The sequence below is a fragment of the Salmo trutta genome, unplaced genomic scaffold (assembly GCF_901001165.1).
Source record: "Salmo trutta unplaced genomic scaffold, fSalTru1.1, whole genome shotgun sequence".
Classification (NCBI taxonomy): domain Eukaryota; kingdom Metazoa; phylum Chordata; class Actinopteri; order Salmoniformes; family Salmonidae; genus Salmo; species Salmo trutta.
The window spans coordinates 656,887-680,251 of NW_021823195.1; the positions used below are offsets into that span (position 1 = coordinate 656,887).

The 23,365-nt window shown below is 41.3% G+C and overlaps 1 protein-coding gene across 1 annotated transcript in view; it reads right to left on the reverse strand.

Moving 5' to 3' along the window:
• LOC115189573 (ankyrin-3) overlaps positions 1–23,365 on the reverse strand; it is a gene marked incomplete in the record, with an annotated part of 261,846 nt that overhangs the window by 50,805 nt on the left and 187,676 nt on the right. The window contains 7 exon segments of the mRNA XM_029748190.1: positions 2,568–2,872; positions 4,654–4,865; positions 5,137–5,291; positions 9,615–9,839; positions 10,625–10,657; positions 13,672–13,781; positions 16,449–16,551. Of these exon segments, the coding sequence (XP_029604050.1) occupies positions 2,568–2,872; positions 4,654–4,865; positions 5,137–5,291; positions 9,615–9,839; positions 10,625–10,657; positions 13,672–13,781; positions 16,449–16,551 (1,143 nt within the window).

A 23,365-nucleotide genomic window follows, 5' to 3' on the forward strand; every position in this document is an offset into this window, starting at 1 on the left:
ACAGGTTATAAACACACACAGAACAGGACAGATACAGGTTATAAACACACACAGGACAGATACAGGTTATAAACACACACAGGACAGATACAGGTTATAAACACACACAGAACAGGACAGATACAGGGTATAAACACACAGAACAGGACAGATACAGGTTATAAACACACACAGGACAGATACAGGTTATAAACACACACAGAACAGGACAGAAACAGGTTATAAACACACACAGAACAGAGGACAGATACAGGTTATAAACACACACAGAACAGGACAGATACAGGTTATAAACACACAAAACAGGACAGATACAGGTTATAAACACACACAGAACAGGACAGATACAGGTTATAAACACACACAGAACAGAGGACAGATACAGGTTATAAACACACACAGAACAGGACAGATACAGGTTATAAACACACACAGAACAGGACAGATACAGGTTATAAACACACACAGAACAGAGGACAGATACAGGTTATAAACACACAGAACAGGACAGATACAGGTTATAAACACACACAGAACAGGACAGATACAAGTTATAAACACACAGAACAGGACATATACAGGTTATAAACACGCACAGAACAGGACAGATACAGGTTATAAACACACAAAGAACAGGACAGATACAGGTTATAAACACACAGAACAGGACAGATACAGGTTATAAACACACACAGAACCGAACAGATAGAGGTTATAAACACACACAGAACAGAGGACAGATACAGGTTATAAACACACAAAGAACAGGACAGATACAGGTTATAAACACACAGAACAGGACAGATACAGGTTATAAACACACCCAGAACCGAACAGATAGAGGTTATAAACACACACAGAACAGAGGACAGATACAGGTTATAAACACACACAGAACAGAACAGATACAGGTTATAAACACACACAGAACAGGACAGATACAGGTTATAAACACACACAGAACAGGTCAGATACAGGTTATAAACACACACAGAACAGAGGACAGATACGGGTTATAAACACACACAGAACAGGACAGATACAGGTTATAAACACACACAGAACAGATACAGGTTATAAACACACACAGAACAGGACAGATACAGGTTATAAACACACACAGAACAGATACAGGTTATAAACACACACAGAACAGGACAGATACAGGTTATAAACACACACAGAACAAATACAGGTTATAATGGTGATCTTAGGCTTGCGTGCGGCTGCTAGGCCATGGAAACCCATTTCATGAAACTCCCGACGAACAGTTCTTGTGTTGACTTTGCATCCAGAGGCAGTTTGAAACTCGGTAGTGAGTGTTGCAACCGAGGACAGACAATGTTTACGTACTACACGCTTCAGGTCTCTCCAGTCCCGTTCTGTGAGCTTGTGTGGCCTAGCACCTCGTGGCTGAGCCGTTGTTGCTCCTAGGCGTTTTCACTTCACAATACCAGCACTTACAGTTGACAGGGGCAGCTCTAGCAGGGCAGAAATTTGATGAACTGACTTGTTGGAAAGGTGGCATCCTATGACTGTGCCACGTTGAAAGTCACTGAGCTCTTCATGGCCTAATGAATTCATTTCAATTTACTGATTTCCTTATATGAACTGTAACTCAGTAAAATCTTCGAAATTCTGGGATCCTGAGTTTGCATTTTTGTTCAGTTTATGTTCTGAAATGTAATGTATTGTTTTGTTATTCAATCTGTATTATAATCATTTAAATGGTCTTAATAACCCAGTAAAACCAGTAAACCCAGTTATGTTCCCTGTTGTCTAACTAAACTCAGCATACCTGGCAGAGACATTGGTAGTGAAGGAGACAGTCTTACCTGGCAGAGACATTGGTGGTGAAGGAGACAGCCTTACCTAGCAGATACATTGGTGGTGAAGGAGACAGTCTTACCTGGCAGAGACATTGGTGGTGAAGGAGACAGTCTTACCTGGCAGAGACATTGGTGGTGAAGGAGACACAGTCTTACCTGGCAGAGACATTGGTGGTGAAGGAGACAGTCTTACCTGGCAGAGACTGGTGGTGAAGGAGACAGTCTTACCTGGCAGAGACATTGGTGGTGAAGGAGACAGCCTTACCTGGCAGAGACATTGGTGGTGAAGGAGACAGTCTTACCTGGCAGAGACTGGTGGTGAAGGAGACAGTCTTACCTGGCAGAGACATTGGTGGTGAAGGAGACACAGTCTTACCTGGCAGAGACATTGGTGGTGAAGGAGACAGTCTTACCTGGCAGAGACTGGTGGTGAAGGAGACAGTCTTACCTGGCAGAGACATTGGTGGTGAAGGAGACAGCCTTACCTGGCAGAGACATTGGTGGTGAAGGAGACAGTCTTACCTGGCAGAGACTGGTGGTGAAGGAGACAGTCTTACCTGGCAGAGACATTGGTGGTGAAGGAGACAGTCTTACCTGGCAGAGACATTGGTGGTGAAGGAGACAGTCTTACCTGGCAGAGACATTGGTGGTGAAGGGGACAGTCTTACCTGGCAGAGACTGGTGGTGAAGGAGACAGTCTTACCTGGCAGAGACTGGTGGTGAAGGAGACAGCCTTACCTGGCAGAGACATTGGTGGTGAAGGAGACACAGTCGTTGACGAAGGTTAGGGGCGTGGTCCCAGTGATGTCCTCCCATTGGGCAGGGGAGGTTCCGCCGGTGATGCTGCACAGCAACCTCAGGCAGGGGGTGGAGTGTCCCTTGTAGCCGTTGCTAACCCCCTCCCCTGACAAGGGCGGGACCGGGATCGTCATGGTGATGGGTTTGTGGAACTTCCTGCGTCGAGGTTCCACCGTCACTATGGGGCTGAATGTCGCCCGGTTACCAAGGATCTTCTTCACCATGTCATCAGGAGCCGGCTGGGCCTAGAACCAATCAGAATCGATGTTCATAATAAGCCAATCCGAAATGCCGTTCCTCAGTTAAAACACGCCTCCTACCCTTATTCAACAAGTGATTAATTCTGCTCACAGTGTGATGGTTTACCTGTTCCCAGAACAGTTCAGGTACAGTGTGATGGTTTACCTGTTCCCAGAACAGTTCAGGTACAGTGTGATGGTTTACCTGTCCCAGAACAGTTCAGGTACAGTGTGATGGTTTACCTGTTCCCAGAACAGTAACCAGGTACAGTGTGATGGTTTACCTGTTCCCAGAACAGTTCAGGTACAGTGTGACGGTTTACCTGTTCCCAGAACAGTTCAGGTACAGTGTGATGGTTTACCTGTTCCCAGAACAGTTCAGGTACAGTGTGATGGTTTACCTGTTCCCAGAACAGTTCAGGTACAGTGTGATGGTTTACCTGTTCCCAGAACAGTAACCAGGTATAGTGTGATGGTTTACCTGTTCCCAGAACAGTTCAGGTACAGTGTGATGGTTTACCTGTTCCCAGAACAGTTCAGGTACAGTGTGATGGTTTACCTGTTCCCAGAACAGTTCAGGTACAGTGTGATGGTTTACCTGTTCCCAGAAAGTTCAGGTACAGTGTGATGGTTTACCTGTTCCCAGAACAGTTCAGGTATAGTGTGATGGTTTACCTGTTCCCAGAACAGTTCAGGTACAGTGTGATGGTTTACCTGTTCCCAGAACAGTAACCAGGTACAGTGTGATGGTTTACCTGTTCCCAGAACAGTAACCAGGTACAGTGTGATGGTTTACCTGTTCCCAGAACAGTTCAGGTACAGTGTGATGGTTTACCTGTTCCCAGAACAGTTCAGGTACAGGTGTGATGGTTTACCTGTTCCCAGAACAGTTCAGGTACAGTGTGATTGTTTACCTGTTCCCAGAACAGTTCAGGTACAGTGTGATGGTTTACCTGTTCCCAGAACAGTTCAGGTACAGTGTGATGGTACAGTGTGATGAACAGTTTACCTGTTCCCAGAACAGTAACCAGGTATAGTGTGATGGTTTACCTGTTCCCAGAACAGTGTGATGGTTTACCTGTTCCCAGAACAGTTCAGGTACAGTGTGATGGTTTACCTGTTCCCAGAACAGTTCAGGTACAGTGTGATGGTTTACCTGTTCCCAGAACAGTTCAGGTACAGTGTGATGGTTTACCTGTTCCCAGAACAGTAACCAGGTATAGTGTGATGGTTTACCTGTTCCCAGAACAGTTCAGGTACAGTGTGATGGTTTACCTGTTCCCAGAACAGTTCAGGTACAGTGTGATGGTTTACCTGTTCCCAGAACAGTTCAGGTACAGTGTGATGGTTTACCTGTTCCCAGAACAGTTCAGGTACAGTGTGATGGTTTACCTGTTCCCAGAACAGTTCAGGTATAGTGTGATGGTTTACCTGTTCCCAGAACAGTTCAGGTACAGTGTGATGGTTTACCTGTTCCCAGAACAGTAACCAGGTACAGTGTGATGGTTTACCTGTTCCCAGAACAGTAACCAGGTACAGTGTGATGGTTTACCTGTTCCCAGAACAGTTCAGGTACAGTGTGATGGTTTACCTGTTCCCAGAACAGTTCAGGTACAGTGTGATGGTTTACCTGTTCCCAGAACAGTTCAGGTACAGTGTGATTGTTTACCTGTTCCCAGAACAGTTCAGGTACAGTGTGATGGTTTACCTGTTCCCAGAACAGTTTCAGGTACAGTGTGATGGTTTACCTGTTCCCAGAACAGTTCAGGTACAGTGACCAGACCAACCTGCAGTCCCACGCGTATCTTCTTGGTGAGCGCCCCCTCGGGGAAGGAGGCCTGGACCAATGGAAGTGTCAGGCTGGAGAGGACTCCTCCCTCAGGGCCCATCTGGCTGCTCTCCTGTCTGATACGAGACACCACCGCAAAGTACTGTGGGAAATCCTTGGTGATGATGCGACAGATACGCTTCTTCTCCAGCTCCTTGGCACTGTCCAGCTCTGTGGAGGTAGAGACAACAGAATGATTATCACACTGAACTGTCCAGCTCTGTGGAGGTAGAGACAACAGAATGATTATCACACTGAACTGTCCAGCTCTGTGGAGGTAGAGACAACAGAATGATTATCACACTGAACTGTCCAGCTCTGTGGAGGTAGAGACAACAGAATGATTATTACACTGAACTGTCCAGCTCTGTGGAGGTAGAGACAACAGAATGATTATCACACTGAACTGTCCAGCTCTGTGGAGGTAGATAAAAGTCCAAACCTTCATCCATGCCGTTGAGCAGCTCATTGAGGTCATCAGTCTTGCAGTCGTACTGATGCTCCTTCCAGGTCTCTCCATTCTCACTCCTCAGCATGATCAGCTCCCTCTCCTTTCCCCTCATAGAACCAAAATGGGGGATCTCCACGATCACAGGGCTGTAGGGGGAAACCACAGGGCTTTCTCAGTGGTTACACAGAAACTACAACGCTACAGCCCCAATATGGCCGCCCCTCCTGAGCCGACTGGGATGACAGAGGAGAGGTGAAGACGCTGTTGGTATGATGTCACGTGACTTCATTACTCATATCGGATGTTGTTGTTGGAGAGGAATTGAAGATGAGGATGGGAGGTGCACATGCAGACCACATAGACCTGAAAGGCTTTCATGGTAACATCTGGAATGGAATGGGAACATAGACCTGAAAGGTTTTCATGGTAACATCTGGAATGGAATGGGAACATAGACCTGAAAGGCTTTCATGGTAACATCTGGAATGGAATGGGAACATAGACCTGAAAGGCTTTCATGGTAGCATCTGTAATGGAATGGGAACATAGACCTGAAAGGCTTTCATGGTAACATCTGGAATGGAATGGGAACATAGACCTGAAAGGCTTTCATGGTAAAATCTGGAATGGAATGGGAACATAGACCTGAAAGGCTTTCATGGTAACATCTGTAATGGAATGGGAACATAGACCTGAAAGGCTTTCATGGTAGCATCTGGAATGGAATGGGAACATAGACCTGAAAGGCTTTCATGGTAACATCTGTAATGGAATGGGAACATAGACCTGAAAGGCTTTCATGGTAACATCTGGAATGGAATGGGAACATAGACCTGAAAGGCTTTCATGGTAGCATCTGGAATGGAATGGGAACATAGACCTGAAAGGCTTTCATGGTAACATCTGGAATGGAATGGGAACATAGACCTGAAAGGCTTTCATGGTAGCATCTGGAATGGAATGGGAACATAGACCTGAAAGGCTTTCATGGTAACATCTGTAATGGAATGGGAACATAGACCTGAAAGGCTTTCATGGTAACATCTGGAATGGAATGGGAACATACTGTGTTTATTAGAACAGACGCGAAGCATGGAGCAGTTAGACAAGTCTGAAGCTGACGAGAAGCTGCACTATGTGGAGGTACAGAGTCCCAGTACGAGATCTCAGAATGACACAGAACTGGAATAGAACCAGTGATGTAGTCATGTTATAACCGTATCCTATGAAACGCCACAGAGGAGAATTACACGCAAAACATAACTCAAGAGGAAGAATTCACATGTAGCCTCATTTTGTATTTTATCTAGCAAATTGAAAACTTGTATGAAACAAATGTCAAGATGTAAGTCCCTCCTTGCAATCTACTCCCCTTCTGGACGTTAAAGTGACCTAGTGAGGGGAGAAGAAACCTCTCAGAGACTGAGGATATAGAGACCCAGCCTTCTCCATCATTCAGATCAAAGTTATCTCATCTTGTTAAGGGAGGTTTCAGGCTAGTAACCAAACATGGGAAAGGATCAACAGTCCTGATAGCAGGATACTGGTGCAGCAGTGAGTATCATTCCCAACAAGCAGGAAGAGCTGAAACAGCCAGGAGGGGAAAAGCACAAGCTAGCACAAGCTAACAAGCAACGCCCAAGCTAACACAAGCTAGCACACAACACCTTTCAGTGATACACAACGTCCACTGAAAGATTCAACACAGATAAGAATGGAGGTGGTTAGAACTCAGAATCACATGGTCGTCATGGAGATGGTGCTAATATTACCTAGCATGGACAGCCTGATGTCTCTCTATGGCAGTGGTAATCACATGGTCGTCATGGAGATGGTGCTAATATTACCTAGCATGGACAGCCTGATGTCTCTATGGCAGTGGTAATCACATGGTCGTCATGGAGATGGTGCTAATATTACCTAGCATGGACAGCCTGATGTCTCTATGGCAGTGGTAATCACATGGTCGTCATGGAGATGCTAATATTACCTAGCATGGACAGCCTGATGTCTCTATGGCAGTGGTAATCACATGGTCGTCATGGAGATGGTGCTAATATTACCTAGCATGGACAGCCTGACGTCTCTCTATGGCAGTGGTAATCACATGGTCGTCATGGAGATGGTGCTAATATTACCTAGCATGGACAGCCTGATGTCTCTCTATGGCAGTGGTAATCACATGGTCGTCATGGAGATGCTAATATTACCTAGCATGGACAGCCTGATGTCTCTATGGCAGTGGTAATCACATGGTCGTCATGGAGATGGTGCTAATATTACCTAGCATGGACAGCCTGACGTCTCTCTATGGCAGTGGTAATCACATGGTCGTCATGGAGATGGTGCTAATATTACCTAGCATGGACAGCCTGATGTCTCTATGGCAGTGGTAATCACATGGTCGTCATGGAGATGCTAATATTACCTAGCATGGACAGCCTGATGTCTCTATGGCAGTGGTAATCACATGGTCGTCATGGAGATGGTGCTAATATTACCTAGCATGGACAGTGGTTCCCAAACTGTGGGGCGTGCCCCCCCCAATAATTTTTTAAATAAAAATAAACTTACTTAAACTTAAATAAACTTTAAACTTACTCTTGAAAGTTGTAATAGTATAATTTTCTAAATTGGGTAGAGCATCATCAGTTCCTCTTGTCATGCTAGTCATTTTTTCACTTAGGTTTTTTAGCCAATAGATATTGTTGTAATTTTTTAGTCACTCAAATATCACATGAATACAACGCTTTTAACATGCAAACTTCTCAACACCAACAAGAACAGAGCTTGAGCCCATATAAATAGATGTGGCGCGCACGCAGGCCGGAGTGGGGGGTGGGGCACGGGATGTTCCCCTGGAACGGGGGGCCCAGAGTGAAAAAGTTTGGGAACCCCTGCTCTATGGGATGGTCCTAATATTATCTATCATGGACAGTCTGATGTCTCTCTAAGGGATGCTCCTCCTACCCAATAAACTTAGTTCCTGGTGGCCCCAGCTGCAGGACTCGGCTAACCAACATCTCTCCATCGTCTAGACATGGGAGCTTTCTAGGAAGGTGCAGTTTACTGAGTCACATCCAAGCAGCGATAAGAGACACAGAAGATGATATGAGCAACAAACTGGCATTCCTACAAAACAGAACAAATGGCCATCTGACCACACCTAAAGTGGTCTATGATGCTACCTCTAAGACACCATTAGCATCACTGTGTGGAGGCTAGTCCTCTAAGACACCATTAGCATCACTGTGTGGAGGCTAGTCCTCTAAGACACCATTAGCATCACTGTGTGGAGGCTAGTCCTCTAAGACACCATTAGCATCACTGTGTGGACGCTAGTCCTCTAAGACACCATTAGCATCACTGTGTGGAGGCTAGTCCTCTAAGACACCATTAGCATCACTGTGTGGAGGCTAGTCCTCTAAGACACCATTAGCATCACTGTGTGGAGGCTAGTCCTCTAAGACACCATTAGCATCACTGTGTGGAGGCTAGTCCTCTAAGACACCATTAGCATCACTGTGTGGAGGCTAGTCCTCTAAGACACCATTAGCATCACTGTGTGGAGGCTAGTCCTCTAAGACACCATTAGCATCACTGTGTGGAGGCTAGTCCTCTAAGACACCATTAGCATCACTGTGTGGAGGCTAGTCCTCTAAGACACCATTAGCATCACTGTGTGGAGGCTAGTCCTCTAAGACACCATTAGCATCACTGTGTGGAGGCTAGTCCTCTAAGACACCATTAGCATCACTGTGTGGAGGCTAGTCCTCTAAGACACCATTAGCATCACTGTGTGGAGGCTAGTCCTCTAAGACACCATTAGCATCACTGTGTGGAGGCTAGTTCTGTGATGCTACCTCTAAGACATCATTAGCATCACTGTGTGGAGGCTAGTCCTGTGATGCTACCTCTAAGGCATCATTAGCATCACTGTGTGGAGGCTAGTCCTCTAAGACATCATTAGCACCACTGTGTGGAGGCTAGTTCTGTGACGCTACCTCTAAGACACCATTAGCATCACTGTGTGGAGGCTAATTCTGTGATGCTACCTCTAAGACACCATTAGCATCACTGTGTGGAGGCTAATTCTGTGATGCTACCTCTAAGACACCATTAGCATCACTGTGTGGAGGCTCGTTCTGTGACGCTACCTCTAGACTATAAGCAGTCTCTTTCTATGACTATCCAACACATGGTAGAAGTGTTCAACTATGTAGAGTAGTGGTATCTGCAGGATGCTATGTGAAGAAGCAGACTGACCTACAATACTTTATTAGTGCTGGGGTCTACTGGGGTGTGTGTTGGCATGGGAACAAAGGTGGGCAAGCTGCTCTATCTAAACACTGAAACACCAAACTATAACAAATCAACACCAAACACTACAAGAATAGAAGGCTTCCATGGAGATGAGGAAAGAAGCATCAAAACGAACAAACAGGTAAATAAACAATGTGAAGGCCTACCCCAGGAACTGAGCTCCAGCAGGCCCCACCTCCACCAGCCTACTGGCCAATCCCTCTCCATCTACCATCGGTGGGGGCGTGGCCAGCTTGTGCCTCTTCGCCAGGCGGCAGGTGATGCGTGTCGGAGCCGTGCACTTCCTGGGCGGGATGATGATGCGCATTCCGTTATGACGACTCCCCCGCATGGAGCCACCGCGTGCATCCACCATGAAACTGACCAGGAACCTACAGGGAGGGAGGGAGGGAGGGGGAGGGGAGGGAGGGGGGGGGGGAGGAAGGGAGGGTGGGGGGGGGGGGAGGGAGGGATGGAGGGGGGAGGGGGGGATGGAGGGGGAGGGAGGGAGGGTGGGGGGAGGGAGGGGGATGGAGGGAGGGAGGGAGGGAGGGAAGGAGGGAGGGGGGATGGAGGGAGGGAGGGAGGGAGGGAGGGAGGGAGGGAGGGGGGATGGAGGGAGGGATGGAGGGGGAGGGAGGGAGGGTGGGGGGAGGGAGGGAGGGTGGGGGGGAGGGAGGGAGGGGGGATGGAGGGAGGGAGGGGAGGGAGGGAGATGGAGGGAGGGAGGAGGGAGGGAGGGAGGGAGGGAGGGAGGGAGGGAGGGAGGAGGTTAGGTTATGGCTGATAGAACATTTTCATTCACTCTGCTAGTTAGTCCATTTACTACAACAACATGGTTGTTAGGTTTTGGCTGATAGTGTTGAGGATGCCTGCGGAAACTCAGCCAACAAACTATATCAATATCAAATGAATGGGACTGGTGTCAGTTTAAGAAAAACACATATAAATCTAGACACAAGAATGGGAGAATGTCATCTATTGTGGGCTACTTGTAATAATGTCATTCCTATCTTCCCATGTGTCTCTTTTCTAAGTGTTGAGGTAGATTACGGATCAAACAAGCACAGAGAGAAACCGTGGCAACAGTAACCATGGTAACGGAAAGTGTGGTAACAGAAACCGTGATAGCAACATAGAGTAACCGTGGTAACAACAGAGAGTAACCAATCATCACCTGGAGTCATACTGAGGTAGAGGAGAGGAAAAGCTGCAGGAGGAGAGGAAGAGGAGGGAGGAGGAAAAAGGAGCAGGAAAAACCAGTCATCATTATGAGTCATACTAGGGGGTTAAATAAAGACAGAAAAAAACTAGTACCACCAATAAACTAGTACTATAAATAAACTAGTACTATAGATAAACTAGTACTATAAAATAGTACTATAATTAAACTAGTACTATAAACTAGTACTATAAATAAACTAGTACTATTAACTAGTACTGTAAATAATCTAGCACAAAAAATTAAGTAGTACTATAAACAAATACTACAAATGAACGTAGTACTATAAATAAAGTAGTACTAAAAATAAAGTAGTACTATATATGAGCTAGTACCATACATGAACTAGGAATATAAACAAACTAATACTAAAAACAAACTAATACTATAAATAAACTAATACTATAAATAAACGAATACCATGAATAAACTAGTATTATAAACAACGTAGTACTATAAACAATGTAGTACTATCAATAAACTAGTACTATAAATTAATTAGTACTATAAATGAAGTAGTACTATAAATGAAGTAGTACTATACATAAACATTTACCATAAACAAACTAGTGTTATACATAAACTAGTTCTATAAATAAACTAGTACTTTAAATTAAGTAGTACAATAAAAGAAGTAGTATAAATAAACAAGTATTATAAATAAACTAGTACTATAAATGAAGAAGTCAATTTCAATAAAGTAGTACCATAAATTAAGTAGTTCTTCAAATAAACTAGTACTATAAACAAGTACTATAAACTAGTGCTACTAATAAACTAGTACTATCAATGAGGTAGTACTATAAATAAATTAGTATAATACATGAACTAGAACTATACATTAACTAGTACTATAAATGAAGTAGTACTATACATAAACTACTACTTTTACATAAACTACTACTATCAACCAGTACAATAAATGAAGTAGTACTATAAATAAATTAGTACTTTACATTAACTAATACAACAAACAAATTAGTACTATAAATGAAGTAGAACTATAAATGAAGTAGCACTATAAATGAAGTAATACTATACAAAAACTTGCACTATACATAAACTTGTACGATACATACACTTCTACTATAAATAAACTAGTGCTACACATAAACTAGTCCTATAAATAAAGTAGTGCTACAAAAAACTAGTACTATAAATGAAGTAGTACTATAAATAATACTAGTACTATAAATAAACTAGTACTATAAATGAAGTAGTACTATAAATAATACTAGTACTATAAATAAACTAGTACTATAAATGAAGTAGTACTATAAATAATACTAGTACTATAAATAAACTAGTACTATAAATGAAGCAGTAATTTTAAATAAACTATTACTAGAAATGAAGTAGTACTATAAATAACTAGTACCATACATAAACTAGCACAATGCATAAACTAGTACTATACATAAACTAGTACTATAAATGAAGTAGTAATATAGTACTAGAAATAAACGAGTACTATATAAACTAGTAGTAGAAATAATCTAGGACTATAAATGAAGTAGTACTATAAATAAACAAATACTACTATTATGATATAGGAAGGATGAAGAAACAGAGAATTTCAGGAAAGAAGGAGGAAATAAAGGATAGTTAGATCCTATTCACTGAGAGAGAGAGAGAGAGAGAGAGACAGAGAGACAGAGAGAAAAGAGAGAGAGAGAGGGAGAGAGAGAGAGAAAGAGAGAGAGAGAAGAGAGAGAGAGAAAAGAGAGAGAGAAAAGAGAGAGAGGGAGAGAGAGAAGAGAGAGACAGAGAGAAAAGAGAGAGAGAGGGAGAGAGAGAGAAAAGAGAGAGAGAGACAGAGACAGAGAGAGAGAGACAGAGAGACAGAGAGAAAAGAGAGAGAGAGAGGGAGAGAGAGAGAGAAGAGAGAGAGAGAGAGAGAGAGAGAAAAGAGAGAGAGGGAGAGAGAGAAGAGAGAGACAGAGAGAAAAGAGAGAGAGAGGGAGAGAGAAAAGAGAGAGAGAGACAGAGACAGAGAGAGAGACAGAGAGACAGAGAGAAAAGAGAGAGAGAGAGACAGAGAGAGGGAGAGAGAGAGTGAGAGATACCAAGGTATCACAACCTTCCATTCAACAACATAGAGATTAATTAAATAAATTGATGATGCAGTTCCATACTGTAGAGTCTATAGGACTGTTCTACTGTAGAGTCTATAGGACTGTTATACTGTAGAGTCTATAGGACTGTTCTACTGTAGAGTCTATAGGACTGTTCTACTGTAGAGTCTGTATCTGACCCAGAGTCTATAGGACTGTTCTACTGTAGAGTCTGTATCTGACCCAGAGTCTATAGGACTGTTCTACTGTAGAGTCTGTATCTGACCCAGAGTCTATAGGACTGTTATACTGTAGAGTCTGTATCTGACCCAGAGTCTATAGGACTGTTCTACTGTAGAGTCTGTATCTGACCCAGAGTCTATAGGACTGTTCTACTGTAGAGTCTGTATCTGACCCAGAGTCTATAGGACTGTTATACTGTAGAGTCTGTATCTGACCCAGAGTGTATAGGACTGTTCTACTGTAGATATAGAGTCAGTCTGTATCTGACCCAGAGTCTATAGGACTGTTCTACTGTAGAGTCTGTATCTGACCCAGAGTCTATAGGACTGTTCTACTGTAGAGTCTGTATCTTACCCAGAGTCTATAGGACTGTTCTACTGTAGATATAGAGTCAGTCTGTATCTTACCCAGAGTCTATAGGACTGTTCTACTGTAGATATAGAGTCAGTCTGTATCTTACCCAGAGTGTATAGGACTGTTCTACTGTAGATATAGAGTCCGTCTGTATCTTACCCAGAGTGTATAGGACTGTTCTACTGTAGAGTCTGTATCTGACCCAGAGTCTATAGGACTGTTCTACTGTAGATATAGAGTTAGCCTGTATCTTACCCAGAGTGTATAGGACTGTTCTACTGTAGAGTCTGTATCTGACCCAGAGTCTATAGGACTGTTCTACTGTAGATATAGAGTCAGCCTGTATCTTACCCAGAGTGTACGGGGCTGGAGACCATGTTGATGTTGTCCATGGTGTCAGCAGTCCAGCTGTAGTGTCTCAGAGAGTCAGAGTCACAGTCTCTGCTGGCCACCGCCAGGTTCTGAAGGAGACAGACAGACCGTCAGACAGACAGTTAGATAGACAGACAGACAGACAGACAGACCGACCGTCAGGCCGACAGACAGACAGACCGTCAGACAGACAGACAGACAGACAGACAGACAGACAGACAGACAGACAGACAGACAGACAGACAGACAGACAGACAGACAGACAGACAGACAGACAGACAGACAGACAGGAGATGAGTACTGAGGGATCCTCAGAGGAGAAAACATGTAATCTACACAGTGTACTGATCTGTGTGTGGACAGCCTTGATAATAATCAAATAGTTTAGCAGTGATAAAAGCATTGCAATAAAGCATTATGGAACACAAGAACACTGAGACGAAAATATATAAGAAGCTTTGTGAGTTTCCATATAATTTGTCAAACTAGATGAAAACAAGAAGCTTTGTGGGCAACAATCCTTTCAATGAAAAACTGTAGTAGAACCTAGAACTATTCTTAAAGCACTCGTAGAACTTAGAACCATTCTAATATAACTAGTAGAACCTAGAACTATTCTAATATAACTAGTAGAACCTAGAACTATTCTAATAGAACTAGTAGAAACAAGAACTATTCTAATAGAACTAGTAGAACTTAGAACCATTCTAATACAACTAGCAGAACCTAGAAGTATTCTAATAGAACTAGTAGAACCTAGAACTATTCTAATAGAACTAGTAGAACTTAAAACCATTCTACTATAACTAGTAGAACCTATAACTATTCTTGTAGAACCTAGAAATATTCTAATAGAACTAGTAGAACCTAGAACTATTCTAATAGAACTAGTAAAACGTAGAACTATTCAAATAGAACTAGTAGAACCTAGGACTATTCTAATAGAACTAGTGCAACCTATAACTATTCTAATAGAACTAGTAGAACTTAAAACCATTCTAATAGAACTAGTAGAACTTAAAACCATTCTAATATAACTAGTAGAACCTAGGATTATTCTAATAGAACTAGTAGAACCTATAACTATTATAATAGAACTAGTAGAACCTAGAACCATTCTAATAGAACTAGTAGAACCTAGAACCATTCTAATAGAACTAGTAGAACCTAGAAGTATTCTAATATAACTAGTAGAACCTAGGATTATTCTAATAGAACTAGTAGAACCTATAACTATTCTAATAGAACTAGTAGAACCTAGAACCATTCTAATAGAACTAGTAGAACCTAGAACCATTCTAATAGAACTAGTAGAACCTAGAACTATTCTAATATAACTAGTAGAACCTAGAACTATTCTAATATAACTAGTAGAACCTAGAACTATTCTAATAGAACTAGTAGAAACAAGAACTATTCTAATAGAACTAGTAGAACTTAGAACCATTCTAATACAACTAGCAGAACCTAGAAGTATTCTAATAGAACTAGTAGAACCTAGAACTATTCTAATAGAACTAGTAGAACTTAAAACCATTCTACTATAACTAGTAGAACCTATAACTATTCTTGTAGAACCTAGAAATATTCTAATAGAACTAGTAGAACCTAGAACTATTCTAATAGAACTAGTAAAACGTAGAACTATTCAAATAGAACTAGTAGAACCTAGGACTATTCTAATAGAACTAGTGCAACCTATAACTATTCTAATAGAACTAGTAGAACTTAAAACCATTCTAATAGAACTAGTAGAACTTAAAACCATTCTAATATAACTAGTAGAACCTAGGATTATTCTAATAGAACTAGTAGAACCTATAACTATTCTAATAGAACTAGTAGAACCTAGAACCATTCTAATAGAACTAGTAGAACCTAGAACCATTCTAATAGAACTAGTAGAACCTAGAAGTATTCTAATATAACTAGTAGAACCTAGGATTATTCTAATAGAACTAGTAGAACCTATAACTATTCTAATAGAACTAGTAGAACCTAGAACCATTCTAATAGAACTAGTAGAACCTAGAACCATTCTAATAGAACTAGTAGAACCTAGAAGTATTCTAATAGAACTAGTAGAACCTAGAACCATTCTAATAGAACTAGTAGAACCTAGAACCATTCTAATAGAACTAGTAGAACCTAGAACTATTCTAATAGAACTAGTAGAACCTAGAACCATTCTAATAGAACTAGTAGAACCTAGAACTATTCTAATAGAACTAGTAAAACCTAGAAGTATTCTAATAGAACTAGTAGAACCTAGAACCATTCTAATAGAACTAGTAGAACCTAGAACCATTCTAACAGAACTAGTAGAACCTAGAAGTATTCTAATAGAACTAGTAGAACCTAGAACCATTCTAATAGAACTAGTAGAACCTAGAACCATTCTAATAGAACTAGTAGAACCTAGAACCATTCTAATAGAACTAGTAGAACCTAAAAGTATTCTAATAGAACTAGTAAAACGTATCCAGCAGCAGATGCTAATCACATTTGCTGCATCTGAAGGTCAACTAAGAATACAACAGTATTATTCTGAGGCTCAGTTATGAAAGACATGTCTTTACAGACACTCTGATGCAGCAGCACAGAAGAAACATGGATTTGAGTAGGGAGGAGGGTGGAGGGTGAGAGAGGGAGGAAGGTGAGAGAGGGAGGAGAGGAAGAAGATAGAGACTGATAGACAGACACAGACAGACAGACAGACAGACAGACAGACAGACAGACAGACAGACAGGTCGTACCATATCCTTGGTAGGAGCCAGTATCTCTTCGATCATCATGCTGTCTCTGGTGTAAGAGGTCCTGTTCAGGGTGTTGGACCTATCCGAACTGAAGGACCGCAGACTGTTGTTTACAGCAGTACCAAGTTACCACAGCAACAACAGGCAGGGGGTGGCGGGGCAGGCAGGCAGGGGGGTGATGAGAGGGTGTGGTGAACAGAAAGACAACTCATTACAACATGCAGCTAACCTCTATACAATATACATATAACCCACAGCACAGGATGAACCACTGACTGAACATCAGAGGGATGGGATTATAGATGTATGGTAGAGGGATGGGATTATAGAGGTATGGTAGAGGTATGGGGATTATAGATGTATGGTAGAGGTATGGGATTATAGATGTATGGTAGAGGTATGGGGATTATAGATGTATGGGGATTATAGATGTATGGTAGAGGTATGGGGATTATAGATGTATGGTAGAGGGTATGGGATTATAGATTTATGGTAGATGTATGGGGATTATAGATGTATGGTAGAGGTATGGGGATTACAGATGTATGGTAGAGGTATGGGATTATAGATGTATGGTAGAGGTATGGGGATTATAGATGTATGGTAGAGGTATGGGGATTATAGATGTATGGTAGAGGTATGGGGATTATAGATGTATGGTAGAGGTATGGGGATTATAGATGGTATGGTAGAGGTAGGGGGATTATAGATGTATGGTAGAGGTATGGGATTATAGATGTATGGTAGAGGTATGGGGATTATAGATGTATGGTAGAGGTATGGGGATTATAGATGTATGGTAGAGGTAGGGGATTATAGAGGTATGGTAGAGGTATGGGGATTATAGATGTATGGTAGAGGTATGGGGATTATAGATGTAGGGTAGAGGTATGGGGATTATAGATGTATGGGGATTATAGATGTATGGTAGAGGAATGGGGATTATAGATGTATGGTAGAGGTATGGGGATTTATAGATTGTATGGTAGATGTATGGGGATTATGAGATGTTGGTAAGGGTATGGGGATTACGATGTATGGTAGAGGTATGGGATTATAGAGTATGGTAGGTATTGGGATTATAGATGTATGGTAGAGGTATGGGGATTACAGATGTATGGTAGAGGTATGGGATTATAGATGTATGGTAGAGGTATGGGATTATAGATGTATGGTAGAGGTATGGGGATTATAGATGTATGGTAGAGGTATGGGATTATAGATGTATGGTAGAGGTATGGGGATTATAGATGTATGGTAGAGGTATGGGATTATAGATGTATGGGATTATAGATGTATGGTAGAGGTATGGGGATTATAGATGTATGGTAGAGGTATGGGGATTATAGATGTAGGTAGGTATGGGGATATTCGATGTATGGTGAGTATGGGATTATAGAGGTATGGGATTATAGATGTATGGTAGAGGTATGGGGATTATAGATGTATGGTAGAGGTATGGGATTATAGAGGTATGGGGATTATAGATGTATGGTAGAGGTATGGGATTATAGAGGTATGGGGATTATAGATGTATGGTAGAGGTATGGGATTATAGATGTATGGTAGAGGTATGGGGATTATAGATGTATGGTAGAGTTATGGGGATTATAGATGTATGGGGATTATATATGTATGGTAGAGGTATGGGGATTATAGATGTATGGGGATTATAGATGTATGGTAGAGGTATGGGGATTATAGATGTATGGTAGAGATATGGGGATTATAGATGTATGGTAGAGGTATGGGATTATAGATGTATGGTAGAGGTATGGGGAATATAGATGTATGGCAGATGTATGGGGATTATAGATGTATGGTAGAGGTATGGGGATTATAGATGTATGGTAGAGGTATGGGGATTATAGATGTATGGTAGAGGTATGGGGATTATAGATGTATGGTAGAGGTATGGGATTATAGATGTATGGGTAGAGGTATGGGGATTATAGATGTATGGTAGAGGTATGGGGATTATAGATGTATGGTAGAGGTATGGGATTATAGATGTATGGTAGAGGTATGGGGATTATAGATGTATGGTAGAGGTATGGGGATTATAGATGTATGGTAGAGGTATGGGGATTATAGATGTATGGTAGAGGTATGGGGATTATGGATGTATGGTAGAGGTATGGGGATTATAGATGTATGGGGATTATAGATGTATGGTAGAGGTATGGGAATTATAGATGTATGGTAGAGGTATGGGGATTTATAGATGTATGGTAGATGTATGGGATTATAGATGTATGGTAGAGGTATGGGGATTACAGATGTATGGTAGAGGTATGGGATTATAGATGTATGGTAGAGGTATGGGGATTATAGATGTATGGTAGAGGTATGGGGATTATAGATGTATGGTAGAGGGGATATAGATGTATGGTAACAGGTATGGGGGATTATAGATGTATGGTACAGGTATGGGGATTATAGATGTTATGGTAGAGGTATGGGGATTATAGATGTATGGTAGAGGATATGGGATTATAGATGTATGGTAGAGTATGGGATATAGATGTATGGTAGAGGTATGGGGATTATAGATGTATGGTAGAGGTATGGGGATTATAGATGTTATGGTAGAGGATATGGGGATATAGATGTATGGTAGAGGTATGGGGATTATAGATGTATGGTAGAGGGTATGGGGATTATAGATGTATGGGATTATAGATGTATGGTAGAGGGTAGGGGATTATAGATGTATGGTAGAGGTATGGGGTTATAGATGTATGGTAGAGGTATGGGGATTATAGATGTATGTAGAGGTATGGGGATTATAGACTGTATGGGGATTATATATGTATGGTTAGAGGTTATGGGGATAATAGATGTATGGGGATTCTAGATGTATGGTAGAGGTATGGGGATTATAGATGTATGGTAGAGATATGGGGATTATAGATGTATGGTAGAGGTATGGGATTATAGATGTATGGTAGAGGTATGGGGAATATAGATGTATGGCAGATGTATGGGGATTATAGATGTATGGGGATTATAGATGTATGGTAGAGGTATGGGGATTATAGATGTATGGTAGAGGTATGAGGATTATAGATGTATGGTAGAGGTATGGGATTATAGATGTATGGTAGAGGTATGGGGATTATAGATGTATGGTAGAGGTATGGGGATTATAGATGTATGGTAGAGGTATGGGATTATAGATGTATGGGTAGAGGTATGGGATTATGATGGTATGGTAGAGGTATGGGGATTATAGATGTATGGTAGAGGTATGGGGATTATAGATGTATGGTAGAGGTATGGGGATTATGGATGTATGGTAGAGGTATGGGGATTATAGATGTATGGGGATATAGATGTATGGTAGAGGTATGGGAATTATAGATGTATGTTAGAGGTATGGGGATTATAGATGTATGGTAGAGTGTATGGGGATTATAGATGTATGGTAGAGTTATGGGATTACAGATGTATGGGCTTATAAGGAGAGGTATGGGATTATAGATGTATGGTAGAGGTATGGGGATTATAGATGTATGGTAGAGGTATGGGGATTATAGATGTATGGTAGAGGTATGGGGATTATAGATGTATGGTACAGGTATGGGGATTATAGATGTATGGTAGAGGTATGGGGTTATAGATGTATGGTAGAGGTATGGGATTATAGATGTATGGTAGAGATATGGGGATTATAGATGTATGGTAGAGGTATGGGATTATAGATGTATGGTAGAGGTATGGGGATTATAGATGTATGGTAGAGGTATGGGGATTATAGATGTATGGTAGAGGTATGGGGATTATAGATGTATGGTAGAGGTATGGGGATTATAGATGTATGGGGATTATAGATGTATGGTAGAGGTATGGGGATTATAGATGTATGGTAGAGGTATGGGGATTATAGATGTATGGTAGAGGTATGGGGAATATAGATGTATGGTAGAGGTATGGGGTTATATATGTATGGTAGAGGTATGGGGATTATAGATGTATGGTAGAGGTATGGGATTATAGATGTATGGTAGAGGTATGGGGATTATAGGTGTATGGTAGAGATATGGGGATTATAGATGTATGGTAGAGGTATGGGGATTATAGATGTATGGTAGAGGTATGGGATTATAGAGGTATGGGATTATAGATGTATGGTAGAGGTATGGGGATTATAGATGTATGGTAGAGGTATGGGATTATAGAGGTATGGGGATTATAGATGTATGGTAGAGGTATGGGATTATAGAGGTATGGGGATTATAGATGTATGGTAGAGGTATGGGGATTATAGATGTATGGGGATTATAGATGTATGGTAGAGGTATGGGGATTATAGATGTATGGTAGAGGTATGGGGAATATAGATGGTAGAGGTATGGGGATTATAGATGTATGGTAGAGGTATGGGGATTATAGATGTATGGTAGAGGTATGGGATTATAGAGGTATGGGATTATAGATGTATGGTAGAGGTATGGGGATTATAGATGTATGGTAGAGGTATGGGATTATAGAGGTATGGGGATTATAGATGTATGGTAGAGGTATGGGATTATAGAGGTATGGGGATTATAGATGTATGGTAGAGGTATGGGATTATAGATGTATGGTAGAGGTATGGGGATTATAGATGTATGGTAGAGGTATGGGGATTATAGATGTATGGGGATTATATATGTATGGTAGAGGTATGGGGATTATAGATGTATGGGGATTATAGATGTATGGTAGAGGTATGGGGATTATAGATGTATGGTAGAGATATGGGGATTATAGATGTATGGTAGAGGTATGGGGATTATAGATGTATGGTAGAGGTATGGGGATTATAGATGTATGGTAGAGGTATGGGATTATAGATGTATGGTAGAGGTATGGGGATTATAGATGTATGGTAGAGGTATGGGGATTATAGATGTATGGTAGAGGTATGGGATTATAGATATGTAGAGGTATGGGGATTATAGATATGGTAGAGGTATGGGGATTATAGATGTATGGTAGAGGTATGGGGCTATAGATGTATGGTAGAGGTATGGGATTATGGATGTATGGTAGAGGTATGGGGATTATAGATGTATGGGGATTATAGATGTATGGTAGAGGTATGGGAATTATAGATGTATGGTAGAGGTATGGGGATTATAGATGTATGGGGATTATAGATGTATGGTAGAGGTATGGGAATTATAGATGTATGGTAGAGGTATGGGGATTATAGATGTATGGTAGATGTATGGGGATTATAGATGTATGGTAGAGGTATGGGGATTACAGATGTATGGTAGAGGTATGGGATTATAGATGTATGGTAGAGGTATGGGGATTATAGATGTATGGTAGAGGTATGGGGATTATAGATGTATGGTAGAGGTATGGGTATTATAGATGTATGGTACAGGTATGGGGATTATAGATGTATGGTAGAGGTATGGGGTTATAGATGTATGGTAGAGGTATGGGATTATAGATTTATGGTAGAGATATGGGGATTATAGATGTATGGTAGAGGTATGGGATTATAGATGTATGGTAGAGGTATGGGGATTATAGATGTATGGTAGAGGTATGGGGATTATAGATGTATGGTAGAGGTATGGGGATTATAGATGTATGGTAGAGGTATGGGGATTATAGATGTATGGTAGAGGTATGGGGATTATAGATGTATGGGGATTATATGTATGGTAGAGGTATGGGGATAATAGATGTATGGGGATTATATATGTATGGTAGAGGTATGGGGATTATAGATGTATGGTAGAGATATGGGGATTATAGATGTATGGTAGAGGTATGGGATTATAGATGTATGGTAGAGGTATGGGGAATATAGATGTATGGCAGATGTATGGGGATTATAGATGTATGGTAGAGGTATGGGGATTATAGATGTATGGGGATTATAGATGTATGGTAGAGGTATGGGAATTATAGATGTATGGTAGAGGTATGGGGATTATAGATGTATGGGGATTATAGATGTATGGTAGAGGTATGGGAATTATAGATGTATGGTAGAGGTATGGGGATTATAGATGTATGGTAGATGTATGGGGATTATAGATGTATAGAGGTATGGGGATTACAGATGTATGGTAGAGGTATGGGATTATAGATGTATGGTAGAGGTATGGGGATTATAGATGTATGGTAGAGGTATGGGGATTATAGATGTATGGTAGAGGTATGGGTATTATAGATGTATGGTACAGGTATGGGGATTATAGATGTATGGTAGAGGTATGGGGTTATAGATGTATGGTAGAGGTATGGGATTATAGATTTATGGTAGAGATATGGGGATTATAGATGTATGGTAGAGGTATGGCATTATAGATGTATGGTAGAGGTATGGGGATTATAGATGTATGGGGATTATAGATGTATGGTAGAGGTATGGGGATTATAGATGTATGGTAGAGGTATGGGGATTATAGATGTATGGTAGAGGTATGGGGATTATAGATGTATGGTAGAGGTATGGGGATTATAGATGTATGGTAGAGGTATGGGGATTATAGATGTATGGTAGAGGTATGGGGATTATAGATGTATGGGGATTATATATGTATGGTAGAGGTATGGGGATAATAGATGTATGGGGATTATAGATGTATGGTAGAGGTATGGGGATTATAGATGTATGGTAGAGATATGGGGATTATAGATGTATGGTAGAGGTATGGGATTATAGATGTATGGTAGAGGTATGGGGAATATAGATGTATGGCAGATGTATGGGGATTATAGATGTATGGTAGAGGTATGGGGATTATAGATGTATGGTAGAGGTATGGGGATTATAGATGTATGGTAGAGGTATGGGGATATAGATGTATGGTAGAGGTATGGGATTATAGATGTATGGTAGAGGTATGGGGATTATAGATGTATGGTAGAGGTATGGGGATAGATGTATGGTAGAGGTATGGGAT